A 23731-nucleotide genomic window follows, 5' to 3' on the forward strand; every position below is an offset into this window, starting at 1 on the left:
AGGTTGTCATGGAGATGGAAACGGGAGAGTGGAGCTTCACAATTCCCAATTAGTCACAAACACATGGCCACAAACACACACACACACACACACACACCTGCAGCACACACACATCTGCATAATACACACTCTCAATTGACGTAGGGAAACACACAGCTGGTCACACACACACACACACACACACCTGTCCATCCTCATTCATTCACTCGCTCACGTAGGAAACGGTTGGACTCTCTCTCTCACCTGTCTGTCTCACCTGAGCCAGCAGTCGGTTGGTTGGTCGACGTAACCATGGCCCCGGGATGACCTCGCCGTAACCATGGAGACGTGAAAGCCCCCATTACCTCATCGATATATATATATTTTTTTCATGTTTTTATTTCAAAATGATTTGATTTTGTTGTTTTTATTCCTCAGGTAACTTTTCACTGACTGGTGGTGCGTTCACTGACTGGTCTCTCACGTTGGAAATCCGAGCGCCGAGATTCCTGCGAAACAAAATGTCTTTTCTGTGTTGTTGTTGTACAAGGATAAATAAATAAACCGGTGTGTGTTTTCATTCCTCCTGTCCTGTCCTTTCTGCATCGTATCGTGTTGTTGTTTTTTTTAATCTCCCACACCTTTTGTGTCGCAAAAAATGCCGTCACTTCACTTCACTTCACGCCCAACCTGGTCGGGTCGGTTAATTAAAGCTCCGGTTCGTTCAACTAGTTTGTACAGTTCGTTTTTTTCTGGTGACGAAACTGAAGAGTAAATAAACAAACAAACAAACCGCAGTTGAAGATGAAATGTCACAGTGATCTGTAGCTTTCTTTCTTAAAGGGATAGATCAACATTTTTGGCAAATCGGCCCATTGTCATAATAATCCCTATAGTTATAGCAGTAGGTTTGTTACCTTTAATTGTCGGTGCAAGCTGTTTTTAGAACGGCGGAGCAGAGCCGTGAGCTGCTCAGAGCTACGTTACTAATGGAGGCTAATGGGATTTCTTGGTTTCCCTCATCAAACTCATCAAATACACAATCCAACAACTCCACAACGCCCTGGTGGACAAGTTGTGACCTGCACATTCACCACGCTATGAGATAATAACAGAACATTACCAGACAGAGTTGTTTTAGAGGGAAATTCATGAAAAACTGCTGATGCATGCTCCCGTTGGGGGCAGTTTTTCATCAAGCAGTCTCTCTATTTCCCTCTAAAACAACTCTGTCTGGTAACGTTGTGTTATTATCTCATAGCGTGGTGAATGTGCAGGTCACAACTTGTCCACCAGAGCGTTTTGGAGTTGTTGGATTGTGTATTTGATGAGTTTGATGAGGGAAACCAAGAAATCCCATGAGCCTCCGTAGCGTAGCTCTGAGCAGCTTGCGGCTCTGCTCCGCCGTTCTAAAAACAGCTTGCACCGACAATTAAAGGTAACGAACCTACTGCTAAAACTATAGGGATTATGGCAATGGGCCAATTTGCCAAAATGTTGCACTATCCCTTTAAGTCAATGTTGTTTCCTCAACACAGTTCATACGTGAGTTAAGGGGGAGCTCTTTTTTTCTCTGTTCAAAAGTGACCCGTAGGTACACTTCACCATTTTTGTCGACTTTTGGCAAATTTGACGTATAAAGACGCTATTTTCTGTAAATTTTAACATGAACACATTCGACGTCTTAACTTGGACGCTAACACAGACATTTTTGGACCAAATGGTGCTCCATACTCTGAGGCCACTTTAAAGCAGAAGTAAGCGATATTTTTGTGTTAATATAAGTCTTAAATAGTTATATCTTCCGACAGCAATCACTTACATAGAGTGTTTGGTCTGAAACACGGGTCTGTCAGTCACTCTGCTCTGCTGTAAGCCGAGGAGAAAACTTTCCTTGTATCCTACAACCTTTATCCAATGAGGAGAGAGAACGGCATAAAGGGGCGGTCCTCTCTGTGTGTGCAGCCAAGGGATGCGCGTGAATGTGGTGACGTAGGGACGAGGGCGGGGACTGCTAACTCCATCGGCTGACAGGAAGTTAGCCAAAACCACCGGATCGCTTACTTCTGCTTTAAACTGTGTTTATGCTTATGACTCTCGATGGAAGGTAGCTACGTTTGGTCTTCATACCTGTCAGATACTCGTCAAAATAAAAATGTTATCAACATTTTGAGTCCAACCCTTGACACATGTTGTGTGTGTGTGTGTGTGTGTGGACATCTACAGGTGTGTCCACACTTCACCTGCTGCTTCTTCTTCAGGAAACAATCAATTAAAAGAAAACTACAATCACCACTTCCTGGATGTTTCCTGCAACAACCAGTCAAGTTTCAGGGAAATGTGAACACACTATACAAACACCATCAGATCAGATCGCAACATTATGACGTCACAGTGGATTTAACCTTTGACCTTTTGGATAAAAGAGAAGAATTAACAATAAAAAAAATCAATGAATGTGATCCTTATTGATACTATTTGATTTAAACTTTGTCTGTGAATATAAACTAATAAACCTGACTGAGTGCGTTTGTGTGTGTGTTATCTGTCTGACAACAGGTGTTGATAAAACTTTTTTCAACTTTTTCAAATCGATCACAACAGTTGAAAAATAAATAATCGATTATTAAGATGCGTGTGGGTCGATTAAAAAAAACTCTCTCCCTCTCTCTCTCCGCCTCCGTCATCAACAAGTGTCTCGCTCACAGTTGGAGGCTTTTTTTTTTTTTTCAGTTGCAAATGCACACACACACACACACACACACACACACACACACACACACACACACACACACACACACTGTGACAGACACACACACACACACACGGGAAAGCTCCTCGCGCTCCCATTGGTCCGCACGCGGCTGCCTCGCACAAGGCGCACAGGAACTTTTTCGGAGCAGCGACACAAGAGTGAAGAGAGCGCGAGCTGCAGCAGGTCCGAGTCCGACAGAGAGAGAGGAACACACAGAGGAACAGTCCGCACAGACCGACAGACACACACACCGACCGACCGTGATGACCACCGGAGTCACGCGCCCCGGCCAGCAGGATAATAAGTACTAGACTTTGCGCGTGTCTCTGTCCTCGCGGGCTCATCAGGCTGAGTGGATCCACCCGCTGACAGGTAGAGGGACCTGGCCGCGCGGCGCCAACAGGTGGACGGTGGAGAGTCGTCGCCGTCGTCGTCGTCGTTATTGTTGTTGTTGTCCACGTCCACGCGCCTGTCCAGCATGTACAGCATGATGGAGCACGAGCTGAAGCCCACCGGGCAGCCCCCGTCCCACCAGATGTCCCCGGTCACCGGCAACATGACCGGCGCCATGCTGGGCTCCAACGGGAACTCCCACCCGAGCTCCAAGACGGTGGGAGCGGGTGGAGGTGGAGGAGTGGGAGTGGGGGGAGTGGGAGTCGTGGACCCCATGGACAAGGTGAAGCGGCCCATGAACGCCTTCATGGTGTGGTCGCGCGGCCAGCGGAGGAAGATGGCGCAGGAGAACCCGAAGATGCACAACTCTGAGATCAGCAAGCGGCTGGGCGCGGAGTGGAAGCTGCTGAGCGACGCGGAGAAGCGGCCGTTCATCGACGAGGCCAAGCGGCTGCGCGCGGTGCACATGAAGGAGTACCCCGACTACAAGTACAAGCCGCGGCGCAAGACCAAGCCGCTGCTGCGCAAGGACCAGCAGCAGCAGCAGCAGCAGCAGCAGCTCCACCACCAGCAGCAGCAGCAGCACGGCGCCATGGCCAAGTACTCGCTGTCCGCCGGGAACCTGCTGGTGGCGGCGGCGGCGGCGCAGGGCCAGGTGGTCGGCGGCGGCGGCGCGCGCATGGACGGCTACGGCTGGGGCGCGAGCGGCGGCGGCGGCTACGGGGGCGGCGGCGGCGGAGGGATGCAGCCGGGCGACGCGCTGGGCTACACGCAGCAGCTGCACCGCTACGACCTGTCCGCGCTGCAGTACGCGCCCGGCATGACGGCGGCGCAGAGCTACATGAACGGAGCCAACTCCTACAGGTGAGGGAATCAAACACACATTAACACACTTAAACACAGGTGCAACATGGAGAGTAGTCTAAAAGGGGATAATTACCAGGAAAAGTAACTACTGTATAACTTTAAGGAAAAAGAAAATGCTCAAATAAGTTACTTGGACTAGCCTAAATTACTAGAAAAAAGTAAAAAGCCACTAAAAAGTGGCCTAAAAAGTTATAGTTACTAGTTACTCGCTCCAAAAAAGTCACTTTCTCCAAAAAGTAACTAATTTTCTACATTATAAAAGTGACTAATTACCAGAACATGAACAACTCCTACAGGTGAGGGAATCAAACACACTTACATACAGGTGCAAGATATAAAGCATGTTCTAAATCACTTTATTTTAACTTTGTTGGGCGCGTTACTTTTTAAAAAGTGGCCTAAAAAGTTATAGTTGTTAGTTAATCGCTGTCAAGTTACTTGGACTAGCCTAAATCACTGTTTATTTTACTAGAAAAAAGTAAAAAGCCACTAAAAAGTGGCCTAAAAAGTTAGAGTTACTAGTTACTTTCTCCAAAAAGTAACTAATTTAGTAACTTTATTAGGCTCCTACATTATAAAAGTGACTAATTACCAGAACATGAACAAAGCCAACTCCTACAGGTGGGGGAATCCAACACACTTAAACACAGGTGCAAGATTATATAAAGCATGTTCTAAATCACTTTATTTTAACAGTGTTGGGCACGTTGCTTTTTAAAAAAGTGGCCTAAAAAGTTATAGTTATTAGTTACTAGTTCCAAAAAGGTAACTAATTTAGTAACTCTATTAGGCTCCTACATTATAAAAGTGACAAATTACCAGAACATGAACAAGGCCAACTCCTACAGGTGGGGGAATCAAACTCACTTAAACACAGGTGCAACATGGAGCAAGTGGCACATGCACACTCACTTTTAGCCTAAATCACTCTTTATTTTACTAAAAAGTAGCCTAATTAGTTATAGTTACTAGTTACTCGCTCCAAAAAAGTTACTTTCTCTAAAAAGTAACTTTAAAATAATGAAAAAGCATAGTTACTTTCTCCAAAAAGTAACTTTTTACTAAAGTAAAGGTGTAGTTGGGCCTACTTTCTCCAAAGAAGTAACTGAATTAGGCTCCTACATTATAAAAGTGGCTAATTACCAGGAAAAATGACTATTGTATAACTTAAAAAAAAAGAAAATGCTCAAATATGTCAAGTTACCTGGACTCACCCCCCCTTTACTCCCCCTGTTTATCTGAGGCAACATGGAGCAAATGGCTATATCACTGTTTATTTTACTATATAACAGTGTTGGGCACGTTACTTTTTAAAAACTGGCCTAAAAAGTTATAGTTACTCGCTCCAAAAAAGTTACTTTCTCCAAAAAAGTAACTAATTTAGTAACTTTATTAGGCTCCTATCAGAACATGAACGAAGCCAACTCCTACAGGTGGGGGAATCGAACTTTAAGGTGTTGGGGGGACACCTGTTCTGTTGGACACCTGTTGGACAACTTTAAAATAACAAAAAAGCGTAGTTACTTTCTCCAAAAAGTAACTTTTTGCTATAGTTAAAGCGTGGTTGGTTAAAAAAGTAACTGAATTTGGCTCCTACATTATGAAAGTGACTAATTACCAGGAAAAGTAACTATTGCGTAACTTTTTTTATATATAAAATGCTCAAATATGTGAAGTTACTTGGACTTGCCCGCCATTACTCCCCCCGTTTATCTGGAACTAACCAACTCACTCGGTATCCCTCCACTGAGTGAGTTGGTTAGTTCCAGATAGATAGATAGTTAGAGCAAGTGGCGCGTGCTCACTCACTTTTAGCCTAAATCTCTCTATATTTTACTGTATAACAGTTGTTGAGCACCTTACTTTTTAAAAAGTAGCCCAATTAGTTATAGTTACTAGTTACTCGCTCCAAAAAAGTTATTTTATTTAACCAAAAAGCGTAGTTAGGCCTAGGCTACTTTCTCCAAAAAAAGTAACTGAATTAGGCTCCTACATTATAAAAGCGACTAATTACCAGGAAAAGTAACTATCATATAACTTTTTTATATATAAAATGCTCAAATATGTCAAGTTACTTGGACTCGCCCCCTCTTTACTCGCTCAGTATCCCTCCACCACTGAGTGAGTTGGTTAGTTCCAGATAAACTGCCTTTTTTCCCCCCACTAAGCTGATGAACTAAAGAAAAAGAAAAGAGTATATATTTAACTAAAGAGTATATATTTAACTACACTTTAACAGGTGTTTTTATTCTTTTTATTATCATTATTTTGTGATGAAGTTTTATTCCACGGGAGCTGAAAGAAAAAGAGAAGTGGAGCAACTTCTGAGCTCAGTCCACCTGCAGAGAGAGAGAGAGAGAGAGCTGTCAGATGAATGAGAGAGGGGGAGAAAGAGAGAGGGGGAGAAAGAGAGGGGGATCAGGTAGAAGTGAAGAGCAGCAACACTGAGTCTCTGTGAGTCTGTGATGAACAACGGCTCCAGTCTTGTTGCTGCTACTTGTTATGCGTGTGACACTTCGCTCTGGGCCCGTCCTGCCTGGAATGTAGATCAGGACGACTTGATGGCAGCGGCAGCAGCAACGGGGCTTCACCCGCTCTGTGTGTGGTCTACACCCCCACACCCACCCCCACCCTTTCTCTTTACCCACAATCCACTGCTCCCTGCAAAAAAAAAATCCCCATTGTCCCCGTTTTTTTTTTTTTTTTCCCTACACTCTCAGGATCCCAGGGCCTCAAACGCCTCATCATCATCATCATCATCATGCATCATCTCCATGAGCGACCGATGATTCAGGTTGTTTAGACCTGGAGGGGGTTTGAGTCACTGTGGTGGAGGTTTTGGGTCTGGGTCTGGGTCTTCTAGAGTTCGTTAACACTAAAATAAACCAGATCTAGATAGATAGATAGATAGATAGATGGATAGAGAATACTTTATTCATCCCTAGGAGGGAAATTCAAATTGGTCCAGTAGTTCACACAACAATGACACAAAAAAGAAAGAAAGATGAACACAAAAAACATTTTAAGAAGTGTTATGTAACACAATTGCAAAAACTCTGAATTAAAGTCGAGTTTTAATCGTCAAACTTCCTGTTTTTGACCTTTTTTAAGGGTCGGTCTGACAACAGGTGTTGATAAAACTGTGTCAAACTTTTAAAAATTGATCGCAACAGTTGAAAATAATCGATTATAAAGATGCGTATGGGTCAACAACAAACAAAAAACAAGTTCGTTAACACTAAAATAAACCAGATCTGGAGGAAAAAACTCGAGTTTTAATCGTCAAACTTCCTGCTTTTGGACTTTTTTTTTAAGGCTCAGTCTGACAACAGGTGTTGATAAAACTGTGTCAAACTTCTGTGTCAAACTCAATCGCAACAGTTGAAAATAATCGATTATTAAGATGCGTATGGGTCAATAACAAACAAAAAACAACAAAAAAACCCCAACTCTCTCTCTCTCTCAGGATCTGCTAGTTTAGTCCTGCGGTCTGGTCCAGAGCCACTGAGTCTCCAGACTGCAGATCAATCCTCTGATATCTGACGGATTCATGTATTGATTGATTGATTGATTGACAGTGATCAGGTTTTAAAGGCCTCAGATCAAAAACCTTCAGCAGTTGATCCTGATTCCTGATCCTTGATCCTTGATCCTGGTCTCAACTCTTGTCTCAACATGCAGCTGTTGATCGTGTTTTACCTGCTGCTTTCTCTGACTCACCTGGTCCAGGAACAGGACGAGGAGGAAGTGACACGACAACTAGCGAATAAATAAAGAGTCGTCCATTAAGACAGGAGACGAGCTGATTGATCAATAAGATAAGATTAATTAGTTAGAAAAGTTGTAGTTTTGTGCAGGTGAAGCAACAAGTCGATCTCCTCGGTGCTGGTTTTTCCTGAAACGTCGCTTTAGATCCAGAGTCAGTGAACACATCACAACTGAAGTTTAGAGCCACTTCTTTTAAATACATTTAACCTGAAACTGAGGATAAATATATATAAAGATAATCTACATAATATGTTAATATATATGTCAGTCTGTTTGTTTTATTAGTTTTAATGTTAATTCTACTGATTATTTACCATTTTATTCCTAAAAACGACATTTTCTCCACTTAATTTTCATTATTATTAGTTTTAATGTTAATTCTGCTGATTTTGGACCATTTTATACTTAAAAATCACATTTTTTGCACTTTATTTTCATTATTTGGACAAAAAGTTGTTAAAACTTATAAAAATAAATGGGGGTGAGGTCATGAGGCGTTCGCTGCCTCCTGTAAAAATGGACGTTTTGGTTCTTTTGTCTTTCCCTATGTTCTACTTTCTGCATGTAAAGCGTCTTTGGGTCACTGAAAAGCGCTAACACAGCACACTCGCTTTTAGCCTATATCACTGTTTATTTTTACTATATAACAGTGTTGGGCACGCTACTTTTTAAAAACTGGCCTAAAAAGTTATAGTTACTTGCTCCAAAAAAGTAACTTTCTCCAAAAAAGTAACTAATTTAGTAACTTTATTAGGCTCCTACATTATAAAAATGACTAATTATCAGAACATGAACGAAGCCAACTCCTACAGGTGGGGGAATCGAACTTTAAGGTGTTGGAGGGACAAGTTACTTGGACTCGCCCCCTCTTTATACTCCCCCGTTTATCTGGAACTAACCAACTCACGCAGTATCCCTCCACTGAGTGAGTTGGTTAGTTCTAGATAGATAGATAGATAGATAGTTAGAGCCAGTGGTGCGTGCACACTCACTTTTAGGCTAAATCACTCTTTATTTTTACTATATAACAGTGTTGGGCACGTGACTTCTTAAAAAGTAGCCCAATTAGTTATAGTTACTAGTTACTCGCTCCAAAAAAGTTACTTTATTTAACCAAAAAGCGTATACTTTCTCCAAAAAGTAACTTTTTACTAAAGTAAAAGCGTAGTTAGGCCTACTTTTTCCAAAAAAGTAACTGAATTAGGCTCCTACATTATAAAAGTGACTAATTACCAGGAAAAGTAACTATCGCATGACTTTTTTATTATGAATTATTATTATTATTTCAACTTCCTGTCCCTGACGATGCGTTCAAGTGCTGACGTCCTTGTCCCCTTGTCTCTGTCTCCGCAGCCCGATGTCCTACAGCAGCAGCCCGCAGCAGCCCAGCCCCGTCACCATGTCGATGGTGAAGGCGGAGCCGGTGTCCCACTCCCACTCGCCCCCCACGGCGGCGCCCAGCCACCACCGGGGGGCGCCGCTGCAGGGCGACCTCAGGGACATGATCAGCATGTACATACCGGGGCCGGGCGGCGTGGTGGACGGCGGCGTGGACCCCACGTCGGCGGCGGCGCAGCGCGGCTACACCAGCGTCCAGCAGCACTACCTCACCGGGACCGTCCCGCTCACACACATCTAGGACTGACGGAGGGGGGAGGGGGCAACGGGGCAACGGGGAGGGGAGGGGGCAACGGACTGTTAATGATGCACAGCTGGACGGATGGACGGGAGGAAGTGGCGGCGATGGTGGCGAGGGGAAAAAGGGGGCGGAGTCTGATCCACATGTGCCTGAACAGCTGTTTTTCTACCTCTTTGGTGCCACATCAGTTCAGATCGACGCTTCCACCCACCATCCCTCACCCCCCTCACCCTTTCACCCCCCACCCTCACCCCCCTACGCCTGTTTATTGTGTACATATCTACAAAATGCTACTTTGTCCCCCTTTTTTTTTGTTTTTTTATATATAAATATATTTTTTAGAACTTATTCATAATGAGGCAAAAGATTTTTTTTTTTTTTTTTTTTCCTTTTTAAACACTTGTGACGCCGGCACTCGCACAACTCCACCACCACCAGGAGGAGGGGGAGGGAGAAAAGAGGGGTGTGTGGGGGAGAAAAGGGGGGAAGAAAATGCACAACTTGAATAACAGAGCTGTTTTTTTTTATAAATGAACTCTTTACTTCCTGTTGTTTGTATTTTTATATACAGTATATGAATTTTTAAAGAAAAACAACTTGCTGAAATCCTATTGGACGACACGGAGATGAGGGGGGGGGCGAAGAACACCTGTTGGACAATCAGCACTGCATCCACAGGAAGTGAACGCATCGCGGCACCGAGTGCGTGTTTTTACTTCCTGTTTCAGTTTTATTTCCTATAATTAGTTTTTTTTTTTTTTTTCCTTTGACCTCGTGATGTTGCGTTGTTACGGCAACGTCTGTGTTTTTATTGTCACTTTGCTTTAGGCAGGAGTCATCTTCTTCATCGTCGTCGTTTTTGTATTTGTTGTCGTTGTTTTTAATTGTTGTTGATGATGTCATTAAGTGAGTTGAATATGAAACGGCACATTTCAAAGTTGTTTGAATCCAAACAGCAGATTTTATTTTATTATTATTTTCCCAGTTTTTCCCGACTCTTCTTCTCTCAGCTGCTTCGTCTCAAACTAAATCTCCACCATCTTGTTTTTTTTTGCTTTTTTTTTATTCTAAGATGATAATAAAACAGTGTTTGTTTGTTCTTTAATCGGCTTCTTTCAGTCTGACGCCGTCGTCACGTCTGTTTCTGTCTAACCTGCTGCTAAAGGAAACTTTTATTTTTGTCGTTGTCGTTGTGGATTCATCTCTAACTGAACCGAACTGAACTGAACTGAACTGAACTGAACCGAACTGAACCTGCACTGGAAACAGACGCTTGAGGACGTGACGATGAATGTTTACACTGTCGTATACTGCTGACCGACCTGACGTTCTGGGATGATGAAGCTCCTGCTGCCGTGTGTTGTAAATACTGTACACAGCGTTTTTAAGGCTCTTATACTAAGAGTCTGACTCCTCTTTGGTTTTGTTTTTTTTTGGATTAAAAAATGTTTGTTATGGGATTCATGACGATATTAATAAAAAGAACAAATCGTTTTTTCATTAACTTTGTGTTCATGTCTCTGCTTTCACTTCAACACACTGATACAAACACACTTCATTGTCTTTAAGTGGTAAAAGTTGGACTACAGGTCTCACTTAGTGATCATTTAATTAGGAAAAAATGCTGGTTAATTAATGACTTTAACATGGCGTCTCAGCTTTAACTACATGAATAGTTAGATTTTTTCTATTTAGATGTGAATTTAAAATGAACTAAACATCCAGTTCATGCAGCTTTATGAACTAACTCGGTGTAAAGAGCTAGATTGTGGTCATTTGTGTGTTTTATGGTAAATACAAGTGGAAAAAGACACAGTTCACTGTAAAATATCTGTAAAGAATCCCATATGGAAATGGAAATGTACATATAAAGTAAAACATATGTCAGTATATGTGATCTTTTCATATAAAATCCATTAGAAATTAAAACTATTTTATATGATGTGTCTAAACCATAGAAATGTAAGTTTGTGTGTCTATCACATACTTTTACATACTGTATTGGCCTATATGCCATGTTAAATAAAGGCCTAGGTGTATTTTTTGCATGAATATATGTTTAAAACTGATAAAAACATGTATAAAAATATAATTGATATGTTTTTTTTAACACAAACATAAAGTGTTAAAATATGATTGTAACATAAAATTCATCATGTAGATACTTTACACACATGAACATTCACAAACTTTATTTATATCATATATGTTATAAAACATATATCCAGTGGTCCACAAATGATGTATCCACTTATATGAATTAGCCTACTTTATTAATTCTAGAAACATTTTAGGGCTTTAAATGTCATATATTAAATTAAACGAGCAGTTTTAACAATAGAAACTAAAGTGATTTCAGTAACAACATGTCTCACTGTTAGACTAATTGTTTTCGTGATCAATTTCTTATTGAAAAATGTAAAATATTCCCATCATTTACAAAGTTCCCCCTCTTTTTTCTTTCACTTGTCCATCTGCAGGGAGGTGAAAGTTGACTGGGAGTCTGGAGATGAGCTCTGGAGTTTCTCAGCTGTTGCTTCTTCTTATTCTTCTCACCATGACCTCATCATCCATAAACCACAGACCAACAGAGACCAACAGACACCGACAGGGACCAGCAGGACCTTTCCCACCGTCACAGCGGCCTGTCAGCGGCCGGACACAGTGCGCGCTGAGCGGGGGGAGAAGGGGAGGAAGCACCGGTGGATGGATGGATGGAGGGATGGATGGATGGAGGGATGGTCTATAGAGCTGCAATGATTTAAAGCTTGATTATTTACTTTCTTATCTTTACTCTCTTTTAAAATTCACTTTCCCCTCTTCCCCTCCTCCACCTTTTCACTCCCACCCCTCCTCCCCCTCCTCCTCTTCCCTCCATCCACACACACACACAGAAAGCGGGTGGATGGCCCCGCTCGTAATTGGCCGTTTCGGAGGCGCATTGTCCGCGGCTTTTCAGGCCGCAGGTGCATATAGTAAAGCCGGAGTCTCCGCTCCTCCCCCGGGCGTCTTTGTTCCCTCTCCCCGCTTCGCCCACTCCCCCGCCGGGCAGAAAATTAGGGCTGCTTTAGGGGGCTTCGTCCTCAGGCTTAACCCTTTCACCGACCGCCGCCTTTTCTCATGGAAATGTGCAGAAAAACCCCGCACTGGCTAATCGGTCAGTGAGGGGAGGGGGGAGGGAGGGAGGAGAGGAGGGGAGGAGGAGGAGGGGAAGATGCGGGCAGCAGGATCAACAGGAGGAGGAGGAACAGATGCAGGGAGGAGGAGGAGGAGGAGGAGGAGGAGGAGGAGGAGGAGGAGGAGAGCAGCAACTTCTCCAACAGCTCAGATCTGAGAGAGATGAACTTTCACTGTTTAGTTAATGAAGCTTTTAATGGTCAAACCCCAGTGTGTGTGTGTGTGTGTGTGTGTGTGTGTGTGTGTGTGTGTGTGTGTGATCGTCATATAAAACTACATTAAAACCGGGTTGTGCAGCTGTTGGACTATGACGTAATGTGAAACTTTGTGTTGCCAAAACACATTTATTATAGCCTATTGAAAACTTTAAACACAAAACTCAACAATCAAACTATTTTCAACAAAACTGTGACTCCAAACACAACCTGAAAACAGTTTTAAACCATAAATAAAACAGTAGCAGTGTATAAAACTTTAACTTTATAAAGTTAACAGTATAAGACAGTTTTATCTCTGTTTTCAGCCTGTCAAAATAAAAGCACCACTGATCATTCATTACTCAATGTTACATAAGTAGGGAGCTCCAGTGATGTTTTGTCTTTCTCACATAAAAAAACTTTTATTAGAGCCATAGTCTGATCTAGAATAATCAATTAAGTATTACATCTCTACATTCAGATGTAAAAATCAACTAAAAACCCGAGATTAATGAAAAATAATGACATTTGTTGTTGATTTATTCTGAAAATCACAGCTCCTCTTCCTCCTCCTCCTCAGATCACTTTCCATTAACGACCTCTGACCTCTGATCTGGTTTCATGTTGGTCTCATCACTTCTCATCTCATCTCTCATCACTTCACACAGTGTGAACAGTTTTGCACCTGTGTGTCTTTTACAACTTGTGTCTTCGCTGCGGCTGAAAAACTGTACTAACCACTAACTATAGAGTTGACTCAAGACACAAAAACTTGTTCCGATTTGTTTCATTTGATGAAGTTTAGCGGGTTTTTTTGTTGTTGCTTGTTTTATTTTAATCTTTGTCAGCGTCTTCACACTCGGAGACGGAGAGGAGATAAAAAAAGAAAAAAAAAGTTTGTGTTGGTGAAACTATAACGGCGGAAGTGAGAGAGTTTATTTATGTGGGTTGTTTTGGCCGAGGTCCACGGGCAGATAGGGATGGAGGAGGGGGAGGAGGGGTGAGGAGGAGGGGGAGGAGGAGTGGAGGGAGGGAGGGAGGGAGGGTGGGAGTGTCAATGGAGGGATTTTCTGGTCTAATACATCCCATCACTTAGCAACGAGCAGTGAGGCTTCAACAAGTGGTTGCCATGGATCTGCAGAGAGTGACTTAAAAGTCTCCACAAAGAGCTGTGGTCAGTGTGTGTGTGTGTGTGTGTGTGTGTGTGTCAGCGCAGTGAACACACACACACACACACACACACACACACACACACCCACACACACACACACACACACACACACACACACACACACCCCGAGAAGATAAACTGCAGGTTTTTTAGCAGCGACTAAAAAGTTAAAGTCGTTGTCGTTGTTTCTGTTTTTTGCTGAACAGGATCGAGGCTGTAGAGTATGATGTCATCACTCAGGGACAAGACTGACACACGCACACGCACACACACACACGCGCACACACATACACACACACACACACAGACACGCACAAATTGTCCTTATACAACTTTGTTCCCTCACCATTTCCTGATTTTATGGGCCCTCCACATAAAAGCACAGAGGCCCCTCCCCCATCTATTGTGAGTCTGTGTGTGTGTGTGTGTGTCATTATGGGATGGTGTGTGTGTCATTATGGGATGGTGTCGTATGGGATGGTGTCGTATTGTAGACACAAACCGTCGCACAACTACACTACCAAAGAAAAAAGAAAAAATGTTTAATATTGTCGTCTTCATCTGTGTTTTATTTTGAAAGTTTGATTCATAAGAAAGTTACAAAAACCATCTCCTCTCTCAGTTTCTCTCTGGTAACAGCAGGTCTTTGTCGGCCAATCAGAAGAGAGAGGAGACTCTGAGCCTGTCCTCTGATTGGCTGACTGATCTAATAAAAATAGGGCAGTTTTCAGATTAAAACACTCAGAGAAACCAACATCCTGCAACAAAGTGTTGGATGGTGGTGGGTCCAGGTGGTGGAGAGGGGGCGGGGCTTTAGGTGACTGCTGTTGTTGTGACATCACAAAGTGACAGGAAGTCACTACCTTTATACTGTATGGAGCTTTAATACGAACAACTACCTTTATTTTGAAGGAGCTTTAACACAAACATCTACCTTTATTTTGAAGGAGTTTTAATACAAACATCGACCTTTATTTTGAAGGAGCTTTAACACAAACATCTACCTTTATTCTGAAGGAGCTTTAACACAAACATCTACCTTTATTTTGAAGGAAATTTAATACCAACATCTACCTTTATTCTGAAGGAGCTTAAATACAAACACCTACCTTTATTTTGAAGGAGTTTTAATACAGACAACTACCTTTATTCTGAAGGAGCTTTAACACAAACATCTACCTTTATTTTGAAGGAGATTTAACACAAACATCTACCTTTATTTTGAAGGAAATTTAATACCAACATCTACCTTTATTCTGAAGGAGCTTAAATACAAACACCTACCTTTATTTTGAAGGAGCTTTAATACAGACATCTACCTTTATTTTGAAGGAGCTTAAATACAAACACCTACCTTTATTTTGAAGGAGCTTTAATACAGACATCTACCTTTATTTTGAAGGAGCTTTAATACAGACATCTACCTTTATTTTGAAGGAGCTTTAATACAAACATCTACCTTTATTTTGAAGGAGCTTTAATACAAACATCTACCTTTATTTTGAAGGAGCTTTAATACAAACATCGACCTTTATTCTGACGGAACTTTAAAACAAACATCTACCTTTATACCTTTATTTTGAAGGAGTTTTAATACAAACATCTACCTTTATACCTTTATTTTGAAGGAGTTTTAATACAAACATACCTTTATACCTTTATTTTGAAGGAGATTTAATACAAACATCTACCTTTATTTTAAAGGAGCTTTAACACAAACATCTACCTTTATTTTGAAGGAGCTTTAATACAGACATCTACCTTTATTCTGACGGAACTTTAAAACAAACATCTACCTTTATACCTTTATTTTGAAGGAGTTTTAATACAAACATCTACCTTTATACCTTTATTTTGAAGGAGTTTTAATACAAACATACCTTTATACCTTTATTTTGAAGGAGATTTAATACAAACATCTACCTTTATTTTAAAGGAGCTTTAACACAAACATCTACCTTTATTTTGAAGGAGCTTTAATACAGACATCTACCTTTATGGACGGAGCAGCTGCTGCTCTTTGAACCAGGATCTCTATGTATTTTTTATCAAACCAGTTCATCTCCTCGTGTCAAAAACCAGTTTGAAAACACCTGTGGTGAAGCCGCCGTCTCACCTTTGTGTCGCCTCACTGGTTCTTCATCACTGAACCCGCTCCTACTTCTACTTCTACTAAAACAAAAGGACAAATCAAAGCTTCTGGAAACTCAAGAGTCAGTTAATCTGATTTTATGTAACCCTGTTAATAAAAAGGGATTAAAGTATCACTGTCTGAGCCTCAGGTCAGAGTCTTACCTGCCCCACAGGTGAGGCCTCGGGGCTGTTTCTGGGTGAATGGGTGTGGTGGGCGGGTCCCGTCACGGCAGCGCTGCCACTTCAGCTGTGATCGACGACGACGACGACGTCATCCTGAACACGAGATCTGCTGCATTTCTGAGCCACGATAAGACTCCAGATACCGATCTTTGTTTTGTCTGAAAATAGGAGAAGTTACATCCTACAGAGTCCATTAGAGGAGGTGGGAGGAGGAGGAGGAGGAGGAGGAGGGGGTTTCTCCTCTTACCTGGGTCCAGGTGAGGGTTTAGACACTGTGGGAAACATCTTTATCCTCTGTTTGTTTGTTGTTGTTGTGGTATTTCCTCACTCCCTCTAGTGGTTTTTGTTTCAGTCAGATAAAGAGACAACAGGATAATATCTGTGAATGTGATACACTGTTGCACATAATGTTGGGATACTTTTATTTAAGCCTCAATAACACAGTTTGCAAAGGTTAATTGTGGTTTAATTCCCACAGTTATATGTTTTTAAGTAAAGTATAAGTTCTGTAAAATAAAATATATTTTATTCCAACTTTTAACAGTGTATATGACATATATGGTCGTATATCAAGTAATATGTCGTCATATATGTCACATATATTATTATTATCCACTGAAAGATATCATTTAATAACATATAGCCTACCTATGTGTATAGAAAATATCTACAATATCTACTGAATTTTCATATGTTGCAATCAGATATTTGAACACTATATGTTCAATTTATAGATGCAAACAAATCAAAACATCATATAAATCATAGAGGCTTATCTATGTTTTGTTCTGTTTTTTCTTTACATGTTTTTATATTTACAGTATAATATAGGTGTATAACATGTATTTTGATATGAATAAAATACATATTACATAGGTAAAATCTATGCAACACATATGTAGTCAGTGAAATATATCACATATAGTATGAATAATAGACTCCATGTATGTGTTATATATTGTGCATCTACATGTATTACATATTTGTTAAAAAGTATGTATTATATACACATAAACATAGGCTACATGTTTATAAGCTCTGGATACACAGTTGCCCATAAAGTTGGAATAAAATATATGTTTTACCTCCTCTCATGAAATGATTGTGACAATGTGATATATTCTATCTTGATACATAAAGTGTATATCTGTTTCAAAACTTTATTGATCAATCTCTGTGGAAATTAAACCACAATTAACCTTTATAAAAGAAATAAACAGAGAGAATTTGTCTGAAAACAAAATTATTCCAACTTTATGGGCAACAGTGTACATGTCACTATATAGAATTATTCACATTTCTAATTAGGGCATATATATATATCAATTTCTTACACACATATATTACATTTGCATATGTAAATGAAGCAATAGACGTGAGGTGTATGACACAACAAAGAAGCTCTCCTTTGTGCAGATCAGAAGTTAATCATATTAAAGTCAGATCATGTCCAGATGTGTCAGAACCAGTAATCCAGATGTTAAACCAGCTGCCACCGGCTCTAATCAAACAGGATGATGTCGTGTCACAGACGAGTCCACAGGTGAAACACCGTGAAAACGCTGCGGCAGCAACAACAGTTAGTCTCACGCTTGTTTACCGCTCTACAAGTGTGTGTGTGTGTGTGATGATGACCGACGGTGTGTTACATCACCTGCAGAGTTCAGGGAGGGGACGGGGGGGTCGGAGGGGGATTGGGGGGGGGGGGCAAGGGGGAGATGGGGGGACGGGACGGGGCAGCGATCAACAACAGGATCTCACGCAGAAGAAAAGAAAAGGGAAACTGCTTTTAATGAGAGAGGTGGTGTAGAGAGGAGGTGGAGGAGGAGGGGGTGGAGGGGTAGAGGAGGGTTTGGGGAGGGGTGGGGGGTGCTGGGGGGGTTGTGGTGGGGGGGTTGAGGTCTGAATAGCCCGAGGCTGCTTCATATCTGATGGTTGGAGCGGAGAGATGGTACAGATTGGTGTGTTTCTGAGGCCCGGTCACCTGCTGCTTCTCTTCTTGGGAGGTCCTGCTCTTTCCATAGCTGCTGATGAGGCCGAGCTGCTCCACTGCTGCTGCTGCTGCTGCCGCCCTCGCCCTGTCCCGACACGCCAACACCACCGCCACACCACAAACAAACACACAACACACACACTTCACATCAAAATCAAATACTTGCCACCTACAGTCACTGAGAAAACACAGAGATCATCGGCTCGTTTCATGTCCCGTTCACAAAGTTCACCTGGGTTACACTTCACATCACAAACACCTCGTTAAAAACTGAAGCTAATGTGGTGTTGTTCCTTAAAATACTTGGATATTATTAAAATATAATTAGAAACTTTAAGGATATTAGAAGAGTTTTATCTGTTTTTTCCTACATGTTTATTTGGTTTTTCCCCCGCAGCAAATCAAAGTCAGTGAAAGGTTTTTCGCCCTTCAAAGGTAATACATTTTCAAAAAGGTGTCTATAGGCTATAGACTTTTAACATCAGTCCAGGGACAACAGATGCAAAATAGCCTTTCGGCTAATTCTGGCATGTTTACATTTGTTTAAATGTTTTTATTAATGTGCAATGTCCCTGATCCTTAAACCTTTAAATTAAAAAAATTAAAAAATAAATAGGTGAGAATAAAAGTTTAAAAAAAAAAAATACAGATAAGATCAAAAGAACATTTTTCAATACATAAAAATGTGAGAAAAATACAAAAATAAATAAAAAATACTTAACTCTAAAGTACCTAAGTATCTTAAACTTAAATAATTTGTCTAATCTGTCACAAATAAATTGCGGTTTTGGTCACAGATAAAGGGTTAAAGCCAGACCACATATTTAAATAAGTACCTACTATGTTTGATGTCACAGTGAAGTTGACCTTTGACATTTTGAATATTCAATCAATTAATTTTTATCCTTTTACACATATGAGTTAAACCGTGTCATGTGTGCAACAAGAAACATAGAAAACTGGTCCAGAACATTTAGAGCCTCAAAAACACAAAGAGCAAGGTTTCAAACTGGAGGTCGGTGTGTTTCAGACGATCTGCAGGTGAGTTAATGAAGGTCAGAGAGTTAGGGCCCAGGTGAAAGGAAATCAAAAAACAACTTTATTTTAGCTTTTACCGTCCAATCCAGTCCAGGAGACTAAAGGAAACTCGTCGTAAAACGGTGAATCGTCGGCGTAGAGGTGTTGACGACGTTTCCAAACATGTAGATGCTGAACAGAGCAGGTTCTGAGGACTCCAAAACCTGATTGATCAAGAGTCGTATTCGTATTTATGGACATCTGATGCCAAAACAGGACAGGTTTCAACAAATGGTCATTAACCCTTTACATATGGAGGCTAAAAATGGCCATTTGGACATTATATAGTTGTTATTATGGCTATAAAATGGTCAGAAATGCCCTATTTCTGAATCCTTTGCCCCCCTTTTTCCAGGAGTATTTAAACTTGAATTTGGAGCATCTGACAAATTATTATTACACAAAATAAAGAAAAACACAAAAACAAACGTGATCTTTTTAGGGGTTTAGTGAGGAAAAATACTCTTAGGCTACTGCACATGAAGTTTTGATTCGACATTTGAAATGGGAACCTATGCTGAGAGAAGTTATTTTTTGAGTCTAGTGATCTGGCTTTAAAAAAAAAACAGTGCAAAAGTGAACTCTATTCACAGTCGACGAAGTGCAAAACTATATAAAAAATATATAAAAGACACACACACTCTCTCTCGCACAATTTTCCCCAAAAAAAACACCATGAGATCTATCACTTCTCCACTTCATATTATGTTTTTTTTTTTTTCTGATTGGACAAACTATGACAGAGTTATGGTAACAATACTCTGCACACAACAAACATATAGCACCAGCGCTATTGCAGTAGGTAAAGGGTTAAATTGGACAGTTTTTAGATATTCAAGGTGAAAACGAGAGGCCATACTGCGTAGGAGAACAGGTTGAATCGTTGAACCTCTGGTAGATGCAACGGGAAGAAGGAAATAAAAGATGAGACTTGGTTCAGAAACCTGAGTAAAGTTCTGCACTTTTTTTTTTTTTTGGAAAAATGTGTTAATCCCGTGGAACAACGTGGTTGAACTGGTCATGAAATCCGATCTGATCTGATCTGATCTCCCTCTAAGCTCATTAAACGACGTCCACACGCTCTGGTGGATTCAATAACTTGAACTAACTAACCTGAACTCATCTCCTCCTCCAGTAGCTTCTGATCACATCTCTACTGGACTGCAGGAAGTGGATCTTCTCGGTCTGAGGCCGTAGGGTCGTTATCCCGCTGCCTGAACCTGCTAATTGACAGATGTATTGATCTAAATCAGTTGTTCCCAACCTTTTTCTTAAGGGACCCATATTTTTACCATTGTAAACTTTGGTGACCCCCCCCTACCCCCCACCTCCGATGAAAAATAAAATAAAATAAGGAACATCATAACTTCTTTTACATGATACTTTATTATATTTCAGTAATTTAATAACAGCATGGAACAAACAATCAGGAGAACCTGTGTATGATTACAACATATTTCTTCAGAACTTTTTCAAATTCATTGTGACTGATATTGCCCTGCTGTATATTATGTATTTAATGTTTTAAAACTGTTGATATTCAATCATCTATCGATATAGGCCTATCGGAGTTGATGAGCTTTTGACCTCACAGTGAAGTCAGATCTGGGGTTATATCATGTAACATAACTTAAGTGTTTGGGGTGATGAGTGAGATGCTGGTTTTGGTAACTTGTAAAGAAGCATACTGAACATACTGTAGCATGCTAGCCAGTATTTGATTAAACAAGTTGATGTATCAGCCAATGCTAAACATATTATCAGTAGTATTTGTTGTGACTGATATTGCCCTGCTGTATATTCTGTATTTAATGTTTTAAAACTGTTGATATTCAATCATCTATTGATATAGGCCTTTAACTTATTTATCTATTTAAATACACAAATAAAATGTTTAATGTAGCCCTTGAATTTAGTTGATTTATTTAAAGCAGAAGTAAGCGATCCGGTCGTTTTCGCTAATGCTGCGTTCCAGGCAGGCTTTTGAAACCGTAAATTACAGCTTCAAGTAACGACTTACGACTTTGTAGCGTTTCAGGCAACCCACTCGTGTTTTTCTGACCTGTTTTACCGGTGAAAGTCACTATAACGGCCACTCGTAACTTCTGACCGGTGAAGTCGTACCAGATCGAACTGATACAACTTCACAGGTCGGAAAAACACGAGTTACGAGTTGCCGTGAACGCACCATAACAGTCCTCGTCCCTACGTCGCTACATTCACGGCGTTCCTTGGCTGCACACACAGCCCTGCATGCCGTTCTCTCTCCTCATTGGATAAAAACTGTAGGATACGAGAAAAGTTTTCTCCTGGGCTCAGAGCAGAGCAGAGGGACTGACAGACCCGTGTTTCAGTCCAAATACTCTATGTAAGTGATTGCTGTCGGAAGATATAACTATTTAAGACTTATATTAACACAAATATATCACTTACTTCTGCTTTAATTACATTAAAATTATTAAACCCCTTAAAATCAAGAGGGCTTCGCGACTCCCAGGTTGGGAACCACTGATCTAAATGATTAGAACAGATGACCTGGTCTTGCTGATGGAGGTATCGGCTGAGAAAACGTCTCTAGAACTGTTGGACTCTGATTTCTCTTGCAAGTTTCTGAAGGTGAGTGAATGAGCAGATGTTGATAAAACAAAAACAACGGTGCGATCGAGCTGTGTGAATGACTAAAACAGAGGAGGAGAGGTTGTCATACTTCCAGATCATGGGGGGGCGAAGGGGTGAGGACTTGTTCAGACTCTTGATGTGTGAGCAGCAGCGACTGTGAAACCTCCTGTTGTTTGTCTCCGCTCCGATCATCGAGCCTGGGAGTCGCTATCGTACCTGCGATCTCTCTTTTATGTGTGGGCTGTTCCTATCAGAGTCATCAACAGGCCGCCCGCCGTTCCTCATCTCCTCAGACCATCTGAAAACCCCACCCACCACCTGACTGGAGGGTGGGGTTTGGGGGGGTGGGGGGTGGAGGTCACCATGGTTCATGATGACAGAGGCAAACATGTCAGTGTGATTATCAGAGGATCTACAACGACAGGAAATAACATCGCGTATCACACACACACAGGGTTTAAAGGCTCTGGGCTCCCATACACAAATGTAATACACGTACATATAGAATAAAAACATAAACATCATATATATATATAAAGAAAATGTTAAGGAGGGGGGAGGGGTGGTACAAGTAGTAAAAATAGAGCAGATTTCAGAATAAAACACTCAGAGAAACCAAATTCCTGCAATAAGTATTTGGTGGTGGGCGGGGCTTTGGGTGACTGCTTTGTTGTGACATCACAAAGTGACAGGAAGTCCTGACGGCTGGTTTTAAGGCTCAGTTTCTGAATACAGGCTGTGTGCATTTCTCTGTGGACTTTGATACTTTCACAGTATTAATATAGAACCTAGAGCTGCTTTATAATCACACTACACATGGACATCTACCTTTATACTATATGGAGCTTTAACACAAACATCTACCTTTATACTGTATGGAGCTTTAACACAGACATCTACCTTTATTTTGAAAGAAATTGAATACAAACATCTACCTTTATTTTGAAGGAGCTTTAATATGAACATCTACCTTTATTTTGAAGGAGCTTTAATAGAAACATCTCCCTTTATTTTGAAGGAGCTTTAATGGAAACATCTACCTTTATTTTGAAGGAGCTTTAATATGAACATCTACCTTTATTTTGAAGGAGCTTTAATACAAATATCTACCTTTATTTTTAAGGAGCTTTAATAGAAACATCTACCTTTATTTTAAAGGAGCTTTAATAAAAACGTCTACCTTTATTTTGAAGGAGCTTTAACACAAACATCTACCTTTATTTTGAAGGAGCTTTAATGGAAACATCTACCTTTATTTTGAAGGAGCTTTAATATGAACATCTACCTTTATTTTGAAGGAGCTTTAATACAAACATCTACCTTTATTTTGAAGGAGCTTTAATACAAACATCTACCTTTATTTTGAAGGAGCTTTAACACAAACATCTACCTTTATTTTGAAAGAAATTGAATACAAACATCTACCTTTATTTTGAAGGAGTTTTAATACAAACATCTACCTTTATTTTGAAGGAGCTTTAATACAAACATCTACCTTTATTTTGAAAGAAATTGAATACAAACATCTACCTTTATTTTGAAGGAGTTTTAATACAAACATCTACCTTTATTTTGAAGGAGCTTTAATACAAACATCTACCTTTATTTTGAAGGAGCTTTAATACAAACATCTACCTTTATTTTGAAGGAGCTTTAATACAAACATCTACCTTTATTTTGAAGGAGCTTTAATGGAAACATCTACCTTTATTTTGAAAGAAATTGAATACAAACATATACCTTTATTTTGAAGGAGCTTTTAATATGAACATCTACCTTT

General features: G+C 40.7%; 1 protein-coding gene and 1 long non-coding RNA gene across 2 annotated transcripts; one reads left to right on the forward strand and one right to left on the reverse strand.

Moving 5' to 3' along the window:
* Nucleotides 1-3193: 3193 nt before the first annotated feature.
* On the forward strand, nucleotides 3194-9416 carry LOC146968807 (transcription factor Sox-19a-like). The gene is made up of 2 exons (XM_085806300.1): nucleotides 3194-3991; nucleotides 9116-9416. The coding sequence occupies exons 1-2, from the start codon at nucleotides 3213-3215 to the stop codon at nucleotides 9399-9401; spliced, it is 1065 nt and encodes a 354-aa protein (XP_085662426.1). The 5' UTR covers nucleotides 3194-3212; the 3' UTR covers nucleotides 9402-9416.
* A 6522-nt stretch (nucleotides 9417-15938) lies between these two features.
* On the reverse strand, nucleotides 15939-18343 carry LOC146968808 (uncharacterized). The gene is made up of 4 exons (XR_015034196.1): nucleotides 18247-18343; nucleotides 16510-16641; nucleotides 16242-16420; nucleotides 15939-16118 (listed from the first exon to the last, which is right to left on the reverse strand). It is a non-coding gene; the product is annotated as an uncharacterized LOC146968808 (long non-coding RNA).
* Between the last annotated feature and the right edge of the window lie 5388 nt (nucleotides 18344-23731).

The sequence above is a fragment of the Trachurus japonicus genome, chromosome 18 (genome assembly GCF_045865225.1).
Source record: "Trachurus japonicus isolate A0001 chromosome 18, Traja_1.0".
Taxonomy (NCBI): Eukaryota; Metazoa; Chordata; class Actinopteri; order Carangiformes; family Carangidae; genus Trachurus; species Trachurus japonicus.

Excerpts from the sequence above, each read along its gene's own strand:
- LOC146968807 (XM_085806300.1), top strand. The coding sequence starts at position 3,213 with ATGTACAGCATGATGGAGCACGAGCTGAAGCCCACCGGGCAGCCCCCG. Across the intron at positions 3,992-9,115 it reads AACGGAGCCAACTCCTACAG|CCCGATGTCCTACAGCAGCA; the intron begins GTGAGGGAATCA and ends CTGTCTCCGCAG.